Below are 11,445 nucleotides of genomic sequence, written 5' to 3'. Positions count from 1 at the left end.
GGCAGAGTGTCCTTTTCTTCCACACGTGTGTTCTGAAGGGGTTGTGTGGAGTGCGTTCCTAGTACAGCTGTACTGCAGTACGGATTTTTGTCATCATATTTTCGGCGTTCGGTGAAACGGGAAAGAATGCTGAAGTGTTTCAGTCGCGCATTGTATGCTGCGGGCCGGCTCACATCCAAAACAGCCCCAATTTCGTCAACGTGCCGGGGACTGGAACAACTCCGGCCAGCCCTCATCGCACCTTGCCCGCCTGCAGTATGGCCTTTCACACGCACAATCTGGATGCTGTGTAGCAGCGGCTCCACGGCTGGTCCCAGACAGGGACTGCTTGGCTCAACACGGGGGACTCCACATTTATCGTGCGGCTGCGGTGGATTACACACGGAAGGTAACGAAGATTTACTGATTGAATTGGTTTTACTTGTATTGGTTTTCAGCATCTCTGTGTTAATAATTTCTAATGATTTGTTTGTAAAAATAATTTATTTGTAACTTTGAGAGTAGAATGCCGGCAATAAAAGACACAAGGTCAATAGGTTTGACTGCCATAAACACGAAGCCATGTTAACTGTGCCTATTAAAAAGGACCAGGTAGATCTTCTGTTATTTAAAAATAAAAACTTTTTATAGATTAAATTTGTGTACATTGGTAATGCGGCCTGTCTTTAGTTGTCTTTGTCTCCATCCACTTGTTATTTGAGAATGATTCTTTAACAATGAGTTTCATCTTAGAAACATCATCTTTCCGCGAGTTTGATAAAAGTGTATTTGTAAAATGGATTTATTATTTATCATTTTATTAGTAATTCAGATGTACAGTACTTTGCATTATCCAGAGACGCATATTTCACGCTGTTGTCAAACTTTGTTGGGTAGGAGACAAAGCCTTTGCAGAATTCCTGTCTGACGAGATTAAAGAGGAGCGCAAGATCCAAAAGCATAAATCCCTTCCCAAGATGTCAGGTGGCTGGGAGCTGGAACTGAATGGGACAGAAGCCAAGATTGTACGACACGTTGGAGGAGAAAAGTGAGTGTTTTTATAAACTGTTGTCCATTCAATTAACACTGAAGGGATCACTGTCTTTTTTTGATTTTCTGTGCCAGTTGTAACAAGTATATTTTACTTCTTTGTTGTGCTTGCTTTTTTGTGCTACCAAGTGTATTCCCATAGGGTGAACAGGGCTCACTAGATGGGTATACAGTGGCTTTGAGTGGTGCTTGCACAGCCTACTGCACCTTTGGTGTCCACGGTAGGCATTCGCTAGCATAGGTCCTCATCAACAGAGCTTTACTTCTTCCCATGCTGCCTTCAGCTTGTAACCCCGTGGGAGAGAAATGGAACTGTGCTCACCCCAGCTGTCCTGTATTTATTACTTCAGTCACTCAAGATATGCAGACAAAGTACAGAAATGCAAAGTAGCATTTATTAAAATATGAGTCGTAGCAAAGTCTGAATATAAAGCCCTTAAAAACATACACCCAGGTTTTAAAGGCAAAAAGCGTCATACAACAAATTAGTAGAAAAAAAATACTTTCACTAAGGATATGAAAGTTGAGTTGAGTAGTACCAAAAGATGCATCTGCATGAGGACAATTTTGCATTGTCTAGCGGCTCTAATCGGATCTCGGGCTGCCACATAGATGGCAGATCTGCCATCCATATGGATGGGATATCCTTTATAGCTTTGGGAAAATTGTCCTTTATGCCATTCTTTCCATGTGGGGTTTCAGACCCCATGATTTTACACACATATAATTGGATTACTACTATGATAATAAACAGCCTGGCCTAAAAGCTTAGATTATTAAAGCATGTACAAAACATCATATCATCTACAGTGTCTGGCTTTCTACATGGGCTTTGATTTTAGGGTTTTCATGTGAGTTACAAACTGAAACAAAAAAATAATCTGCACTTTTTCACCTAGCATTAATAAATCAAGCTATAATGCTGATTTGATTCCCAAAGACCATTGCTGCATGTATATAATATCCATGAGTAAAATTTTAAATTCACAGAGGGGGAAACAAAGTTCACAGTTCAGTTACAGTCTACTGCAGCTTGTCTGATCAAACTTGAAGTAAGAAACCCGTTTAAAAAAAAAAAAAAAATGTCCACACTCACAAAATGTTGGCTTTTCTCTCCAGTGCACACAAATAACATTTAAATATTAGTACATAAGAGTAAAAAAGACTCAATAATACAAGATACAACACAGAAAATAATATGTATTTCTCAGTAAAGAACCATGAAAAATTTTAAAGAGTTAAGTCTGTCACTTGGGATGGAAATAAGGATTACTTTAGTTTAGTTTATTTATTTATATAGCGCCCTTCACAGACAAAAGGTCACAGAGTGCTGAACAGCAAATACAGTACAAACACAACATTTAAAAACAAAACCATTAAAAACAATGAATAAACAAACTGGGACTATTCAGCACTTATTAAAAGCTTGTTTAAAAAGAAATGTTTTTAGTTGTTTTTTAAAAGAATTAAGAGACTCGACTCCACGCAAACCATAAGGCAGGCCATTCCATAGTCTTGGTGCCACAGACTGAAAGGCATGATCCCCACGGGTTTTTAGCCGAGTGCGTGGGACAACGAGAAGGCTCTGTTGCCCAGATCTTAAAGTCCGGCAAGCTGTATGGTGTTGGAGCAGGCTGGTTAGGTACTCAGGTGCTTGTCCATGCAAAGCTCTGTAAGTAAGTACCAAAATTTTAAAATTAATCCTATAAAACACTGGGAGCCAGTGCAATGTGTGCAAAATGGGGGAGATATGATCACTCCGGCTGGCACGAGTTATGAGTCTGGCAGCTGCATTTTGAACTAACTGAAGGCGTGAGAGAGAGGACTTGCTCAAACCTGTAAAGAGAGCATTACAGTAATCAAGCCGTGAAGAAATAACAGAATGAACAAGCATCTCCAATTCTGATTTTGAAACAACATTTCTTAGTTTTGAGAGATTTCTTAAATGAAAGAAACCCGAATGGCTGACTGACCTTACATATTCATCAAGTGTCAGGGACTGGTCAAAAATAACCCCAAGGTTACGTAGAATTGACTTAATAACAGAAGAGACAGAAGATAATTTTAAACTGATCTCAGAATGAAGAACAGGAGGAGCAACAATTAGTACCTCAGTTTTTCCTGAATTCAACTGTAGATAATTACTACTAAGCCAGTCATTAACCTGAGACAGACAATCAACCAATGTGACCAAAGTATTAATTTGGTTAGGCTTAAATGAAAAGTAAAGCTGTATATCATCTGTATATAGATGATACGAGATGTCCTCAAAAGAGTTAAGAATCTGTGATAGGGGAAGAATATATAGAGAGAAAAGTATAGGTCCAAGAACCGAGCCCTGTGGCACTCCACATGTCAAAGGAGCAGAGTCGGATGAAAAGCCAGCCACACCTACTGAAAAACTCCTATTTGATAAATATGAGGAGAACCAGTCCAAAGCAGAGCCAGAGACACCTAACAGCTCTAATCTATTAATTAAGATCCGATGGTCCACCATATCAAAAGCTGCGGTAAGATCTAACAGCACAAGCACAGAGCACATGCCTGCATCAGCAATTAAAAGATCATTAAAAACTTTTAGAAGAGCTGCTTCTGTAGAATGTCGCCTCCAAAAACCAGATTGAAAAGAATCAAAGGACCGCTGCTTTTCTAAGAAGGCACAAAGTTGCTGTTCAACCACCTTTTCCAAAACTTTGGCAATAAAAGGTAGTTTTGAAATTGGCCTGTAATTACTCAAAATAGAGGGATCAGAATTAGATTTTTTCAACAACGGTTGAATTACAGCATGTTTAAAATACGATGGAACCACACCAGATCTCAAGGAGCAATTTATGATATTCAAAAGGCACGGACCTACACAACTCAAAAGATTTTAACATTAATGATGTTGGCAACAGGTCAGTAGGACATGTTGAAGGTTTCATCTTCCTGAGCGTCAGAAAGAACTTACTGCAGATGTGCACATTAGTCAAATGATACAGTGCACAAAATTGTTTTTTATTGTAGCTGCAACTAACAAAAAATAATTAAAAATGTTAGTCATCCAATTATAGAACTTTTTACTTTAAATTATGTTAGCTGTTTACCTATAGTTTACATGAATTTGAGTAGATGTTTGGCTGTTTTTAGGATAGGTTTGATTTTGTTGAAACTGCTGTGTTGAATAATAGAAAAATGACAAGTCTGGTTTAATACTCTAAGCTTGTTGATATCACTTTAATTTTCGGGAATTTCTGCACAAATAAAAAAAAAAAAAGTCACTTTGTATTTGACTGCACAAATTAGTTTTGTCTCCTTTAACAACAGTATGATAGCAAGTCATGGGACAAAAGTAATTTGTTAAACAAAAATTAATGATGCACTCTAATATGTAATAAATTATTTTGGGTTTTTTGGAGTTAGTAATGTTTATTTTTTAAATTAGTTGTATAACTAAATATTGTAACATATCAAATGTTTTCTCACAAGTAACTATTTATGGGCATCTTTTCCAGAATTTCGGTTTCATTTAATATCAACAACAGCATTCCGCCATCATTTGACGAAGAGGAAACCCAAGACAGTCAGAAGAATCCTGACAATGAGGTGAGATCTGAACCTCTTGTTTTCAGTTGGGCAGAATTAAAATTTTTAATGTGGTTTGAAAGTTACTGCAAGTAATGGTCATTTCTAAAATTTCTGATATAAAGTAGTAGGTTGCTCATTGTCTAACATCGCCGTCTATATTTCTGCTTTTCAATGATGATATTTCAGACTGGTTTTATCATATTAATGTTAGTGCTGTGAGGGTTTATGTACAGAGCTTGTAATTGAATTAAATCTTTTGGGAAAGTTTTAGGTAGTAGAAACATACTTGCCAATACAATATTTGTATAGTAAATTTTTTCACCCTTAGAACTCTCTCTGTAAATCTGAAAATCAAACTGAACTGTGACTCAAAAACGGGTATATGAATTGAATAAAGTGAATTGGTAGTAACCAGTGGGTCTCCAAGATCTCTATGGTCTAATAATAATTGAGGAAGATTATCCATTAGCTAGTTATTATTTTAGATGGGAGATAAGGTCATGTATGGTGAACTCAGACATTCTAATACTGCACACTCTATAAATGTGCAGGAATATTTTGACCTTTTGAAAAAGGCCCATCATCATTGAATGTAAACTTTCATGCCTGTTGATATTGCAGTAACTCATCAGTCAGATGTGTTCATTGTCAATGTAATCTAGGATTATCATTAACATATTAATTGTCCTCTTTACCGCTTTTCTTGGTATGTCTCCCTTTCTCTTCAGCCTGAAATTGTTTCAACTCCCAACTTTGTGGTAGAGGTAACAAAGCAGGCCACAAATCAGTCTTTGGTTTTTGATTGTCATTTCCCTGAAGATGAGGTAAGTTTTATTTATTTCTGTTTGTCTCTTATGTAGACTAGTAAACTGTGTAAAATTAGATTATAATAAAAGTTAGGGTGAAAAAATATTTGTATTTAGTTAAAAATATGACTGATGCTTTTTCAACTCAGTAGTCTTACAAGCTTTTATAGTAAGACTAAGGCAATTTGAAATGCTTATACTGACGGCAAAATAAATGTCAGAATTTGAGTATTACTTGTGCAACAAGTATTTGTAAAGCACTGCACAAAGTTAATTCTCAAGTTACAGTAAAATGTTCCTTTCTCTGATAGACATATAAAGATGTCATGTATAGAAATAAAATATTCAGTGTGTTTCAGGTTGGCCATGGTGAGGAAGAAGAGGAGAGTGATATTTTTACCATTAGAGAGGTCAGCTTTCAGCCTACTGGAGAATCTGACTGGAAGGAAACCAGCTACACACTGACCACTGATTCACTTGACTGGGTAAGTGCAAATTACGGTACATCTATGGGAATGTAATGGGTGATGTGGATTTGAAGTTTAAATATATGTCAGGCTTATCTTTTATAAGTCAGAATAAGACAGTTACATTCACATTATATTTTATGAAGAGATTATTGTTTAGAATTGTACGTGAAGTAGTTCCACATTTTAACCCCACATACAGTGGGGCAAAAAAGTATTTAGTCAGCCACCAATTGTGCAAGTTCTCCCACTTAAAAAGGTGAGAGAGGCCTGTAATTTTCATCATAGGTATACCTCAACTATGAGAGACAAAATGAGAAAAAAAATCCAGAAAATCACATTGTCTGATTTTTTGAAGAATTTATTTGCAAATTATGGTGGAAAAAAAGTATTTGGTCAATAACAAAAGTTCATCTCAGTACTTTGTTATATACCCTTTGTTGGCAATGACAGAGGTCAAATGTTTTCTGTTAAGTCTTCACAAGGTTTTCACAAACTGTTGCTGGTATTTTGGCCCATTCCTCCATGCAGATCTCCTCTAGAGCAGTGATGTTTTGGGGCTGTCGCTGGGCAACATGGACTTTCAACTCCCTCCAAAGATTTTCTATGGAGTTGAGATCTGGAGACTGGCTAAGCCACTCCAGGACCTTGAAATGCTTCTTACGAAGCCACTCCTTTGTTACCCGGGCGGTGTGTTTGGGATCATTGTCATGCTGAAAGACCCAGCCACGTTTTATCTTCAGTGCCCTTGCTGATGGAAGGAGGTTTTCACTCAAAATCTGACGATACATGGCCCCATTCATTCTTTCCTTTACACGGATCAGTCGTCCTGGTCCCTTTGCAGAAAAACAGCCCCAAAGCATGATGTTTCCACCCTCATGCTTTACAGTAGGTATAGTGTTCTTTGGATGCAACTCAGCATTCTTTCTCCTCCAGACACGACAAGTAGAGTTTTTTTCATCTGAGCATATGACATTCTCCCAATCCTCTTCTGGATCATCCAAATGCTCTCTTGCAAACTTCAGATGGGCCTGCACATGTACTGGCTTAAGCAGGGGGACACATCTGGCACTGCAGGATTTGAGTCCCTGGCGGCGTAGTGTGTTACTGATGGTAGCCTTTGTTACTTTGGTCCCAGCTCTCTGCAGTTCATTCACTAGGTCCCCCTGTGTGGTTCTGGGATTTTTGCTCACCGTTCTTGTGATCATTTTGACCACACTGGGTGAGAGCTTGCATGGAGCCCCAGATCGAGGGAGATTATCAGTGGTCTTGTATGTCTTCCATTTTCTAATAATTGCTCCCACAGTTGATTTCTTCACACCAAGCTGCTTACCTATTGCAGATTCAGTCTTCCCAGCCTGGTACAGGTCTACAATTTTGTTTCTGGTGTCCCTTGACAGCTCTTTGGTCTTGGCCATAGTGGAGTCTGGAGTGTGACTGTTTGAGGTTGTGGACAGGTGTCTTTTATATTGATAACGAGTTCAAACAGGTGCCATTAATACAGGTAACGAGTGGAGGACAGAGGAGCCTCTTACAGAAGAAGTTACAGGTCTGTTAGAGCCAGAAATCTTGCTGTTTGTAGGTGACCAAATACTTATTTTCCACAATAATTTGCAAATAAATTCTTTAAAAATCAGACAATGTGATTTTCTGGATTTTTTTTCTCATTTTGTCTCTCATAGTTGAGGTATACCTATGATGAAAATTACAGGCCTTTCTCATCTTTTTAAGTGGGAGAACTTGCACAATTGGTGGCTGACTAAATATTTTTTTGCCCCACTGTATAATCCATTTTTAAAATTGCCATAATGTCTGATGTCAACAGTGACAGTTTGCTGTGGACTGTTTAAATTATAATAAAAGGCAACATGTTGGATTGAGCAGCAAGAAATTGTGATTCATTTTATTGCTCGCTAACCACTCCCACCACCACTGGGGCGCACTACATGCCAGCCACTTCACGTCTCTGCCACTCGCGTTGTGAAGGGGGGTGGGGGGGTCTGATTGCATGCTAAGGAGATGAGGTCGGATCAGTGCTGCTGGCTTGCTGCTGAGCTGTGTGTTGATCATTTTGTCTCACTGCCTTTCTAGTGTCTACGAGAAAATCACGTATCGTCTCCTTCTAAGATTTTTTTTTTATAATATAGTATTTTCTGTATTTACATCTGATTGCACAGCTGGTGGTACGTTTTCCTTGTAAAACCACATCATTATTTGCAGGCCTCCTGCATTTTAAAGAGGATGCACAATAATCACACCCATCCTAAATTGTATGAAGCTTGACTGCCTTTTTAAAAATTATTAGAAGCTGTCATATTTGAGTATCCTTTGTATATCGTATGATATTGGGGAAAACAAATGTATTCAAAATGTGTACTTTGCATTTTACACACCTTGGGTATGAATCAGGCATTGGATACACACAAGCATAACACATTCAGTATTTGTGTTTTTTGTGCCCCCAGCAGCACATCTCTCTAACCCCAACATTGCCCTTAAGCGAGTTATCTTCTTTTAAGTAACTGTAGGGCTGTCGCACTTGCAGGAGACTTGCAAAATACTCCCAATGGGATATCCAGGACTGTATCCAATCAAAACTCTTTCAAACTATTCCAGATTCTGAAAAAGTATACAATTCTTAGATATTTTTCAGTTTAAAGAAGTTATATCTATACACTTTTTGCACTTAACTAGTCTTGCGCATGAATGTCCTGTAACTAGAACTGCATTTATTCTGTCAGCTTTCAAGAAGAGAAGCTGCACAGCACCTTTTTATTCATTTTGAATTTACACTGCATATGCAGTACAAGTTAACCTGCCTTAGGTTTTGATTATTTTAACAAGAGGATTGGGATTCATTACAAATAGGACTTCTGAGAATAAACATACGCCAAAAGGAGATTTGCTCTTTCATAGCCACGTTTTTTTTATACTTATACTTTTTATACTTTCACCCAGAGTGAAATTCAGACCTGCCACGTATATAAAAATTGATATTCATTAATGTTATATGACCATAGAAATTCAGTTGTCTCTGAGAGAACACCACCAGAAAAATAGATCGCTCCTATAATATATTTATTTATTACACCATTGTGGAAAAGTAAAATTTGTAAGCATCTTGTTCCATAATTTTACAACTTTTGGATTGTATTGTGTGTTCTCTACAAATCTTGTATACTGCATTATGTGCCAAATTAAAACTTTTTATATTGTGGTTCCTAGGCTTTGTATGATCACCTTATGGATTTCCTAGCTGACCGAGGAGTTGACAACACTTTTGCAGATGAACTGGTAGAACTGAGCACAGCTCTGGAGCACCAGGAGTATATCAAGTTCCTGGAAGAGTTGAACAGATTTGTCAAGTGTAACTAACTCCAAGTAATATAGTCCTTCTCAAGCAATTTACCATTGTTTTCTCCATTTAACCAAGCAGAACTGAAAATTAGCACTGTATGCTAAGGAACCAGAACTGCTTATTGCCTAAATGTTTAATTTGTAAAATGGCTCAAAGCCCGATCTTGTTCCTAACTGTGAGGAAATCATTCAGGACTTTGTTTTGTGTTTCCTGGAGTTCTGACAATTTGACTGTCAATTTCTGGGGGTTAGGGTTTATTAAATTTTTTTTGTTTGTATTTAAATACAGTATTTAAAATGTAAGGTATACTTTGTAGGCCATTTGTAAAATCCTAACTCTTTCTGGAAAGACATGACATGGGCTATTGGTACTATTTCCTGCTCTTCAGTGCAAGCAGATTTAAGCAATGATATCACCACACTTGCTCTCTAAACAGAGTAGTGTCAGTTCTGCTTAAAGATTTTGTACTGGGGGATAAATGATTGGATTGTAACTTCTGAATAAATTGATCTTGTATTCCAGGTGAACATCTGCTATTCTATTCGATCAACAGTGGATTTAATAATAAAATCTGTCTTGTGAAAAATTAAGTGTACCATAGACATTTTTTATGCAGAACTCTGCAAAGTTAGTGGTGCAGTTTACGTTTGTTTTACAAACATCCATGGCAATTTTTGCTTCTTAGGAATCTATATTTTGAAGGAATCATATCACATAACTTAAAAATAAGAACTGCCCATCGAATATAGGGAGATGTCTAGTGAAAAGACCTGTTTTGTTTTACAAACATGCCAGTAACAAAGATGCTGTTTTAATGTGGATATCTGAAATAACAAACTTAAAGAAATCTCAGTGCCAGTTTATTACTTACTTGCAAAATGTGCTATGAATGTAGATGGCACTTTATTTACCATTTGCTAAATAGTTAAACCACTAAAAGGGATGGAAATGATTAATACTGTGAAAAATGTACAACACAAGACATTTAAGTGAGTTACCTTTTTGGTGTTAACCCTGAATGTGCCTTGGGTTCAGAATTCTATGCAATTATGGGGAGTCACATGTAATGTTATGCCTGAACAACTCTTGGGACAGTATTTTGCTGTCATCTAGTAGATGAAATCACATTATGCTGCCAAAAAAAAAATCTGATGCTTTCTGCCACTTCATGGTAGTACTACTGTAATTCATCAATATTCATAAGTAATGGCAAACAAAAAGCCATAAAGACAGTTTTAGCACAAACGGAAACTGAATCATTGCTTAAAATCAAGCAACAGTGAGGACAATGTTAAATGGACATTAGATGTTGGCACAAATAGTGAAATTGATGCATGATATGGCACTATACGACCAAACCGCTGTGATATGCCCAGTGAAATTGGTTGCATGAAGCTTCACCATGTACAACAGCTTTTTGAAAGAAACAATAAAAATGAACGTTGTTTTTAAAACAAGTCAGTATTGTGTGGTCTCCCTTAAAATGCATATCTGAACCAATTAGCTTTGATCCACTGATTTAATCCCCCCCCAACTAGTCTTGTGATGTTTCTAAGTTTCTTATGAACACTGCCATAACTTTTTTTACTTTTGTTTTCTATCCTGTACCTTCTTGTATGTTCCATTCACTGCTTGGGGTTGGGACAATCTAATCTGGTAGTCTTCCATCTGCAGCCACCTGCTCGAAGTAGGTCTTGTGTTTACAGTTGGTCTAGAGGTTGTGTTATTTTTTGCTAGTAAGTAATTTTCCTAAAGGTACAACATGATAGATCAGAATCTACTTACCTTTCTCAGCAGTCCTTGTTCCAGCAATTTTTGCCCAACCGCCTATAGCACAGGCTGCAAAGCACCTCCAGCTCATGACAAAGCCACCACCATGCCTCATGAGAGAATGCAGACTGGAATCTGTGTATTTTTGTTCTGCTATGCTGTTGTCATTGTGATCCAAAACTGTCACATTTGGAGTCATTGTTCCTCTGGTTGTTGCTCCATACTTTATTATGGTCTTTTGTGTAGTACAAAACCTTGTGCTTGTTGAATTTCCACAAGAATAGTTTCTTAGTTGCAGACCATTTCTTTTAAGACTTGTTTTTATAATCAGAGTACACATTAGTTCAAGACACAAGCAAGCATTTCACTGAATTTCCCTGTCCCCTTTTAGAAAGTGAACAGGTATTCCAGTGTTTTTTTTTGACATCACTGTTGCCCAGCTTCTTTA

General features: G+C 37.4%; 1 protein-coding gene across 1 annotated transcript; it reads left to right on the top strand.

The window, feature by feature from the left end:
• c1qbp (complement component 1, q subcomponent binding protein) lies at positions 1 to 9,813 on the top strand. Its single transcript, XM_028807008.2, has 6 exons — positions 1 to 388; positions 877 to 1,027; positions 4,524 to 4,614; positions 5,325 to 5,420; positions 5,762 to 5,887; positions 9,095 to 9,813. Exons 1-6 carry the CDS (start codon positions 127 to 129, stop codon positions 9,242 to 9,244), a joined length of 876 nt encoding a protein of 291 aa, XP_028662841.1. The 5' UTR covers positions 1 to 126; the 3' UTR covers positions 9,245 to 9,813.
• The last annotated feature ends 1,632 nt before the right edge of the window (positions 9,814 to 11,445 follow it).

This window comes from Erpetoichthys calabaricus, chromosome 8 (assembly GCF_900747795.2).
Source record: "Erpetoichthys calabaricus chromosome 8, fErpCal1.3, whole genome shotgun sequence".
NCBI lineage: Eukaryota > Metazoa > Chordata > Cladistia > Polypteriformes > Polypteridae > Erpetoichthys > Erpetoichthys calabaricus.
This window is presented reverse-complemented; position numbering and strand designations above follow the sequence as displayed.

What these genes read in the sequence shown, in the direction of transcription:
- c1qbp (XM_028807008.2), top strand. Translation starts at nt 127, where the DNA reads ATGCTGAAGTGTTTCAGTCGCGCATTGTATGCTGCGGGCCGGCTCACA. An exon ending in CGGTGGATTACACACGGAAG is followed by an intron (nt 389 to 876) that starts GTAACGAAGATT and finishes TTTGTTGGGTAG; the next exon opens with GAGACAAAGCCTTTGCAGAA. An exon ending in AGAAGAATCCTGACAATGAG is followed by an intron (nt 4,615 to 5,324) that starts GTGAGATCTGAA and finishes CTTTCTCTTCAG; the next exon opens with CCTGAAATTGTTTCAACTCC.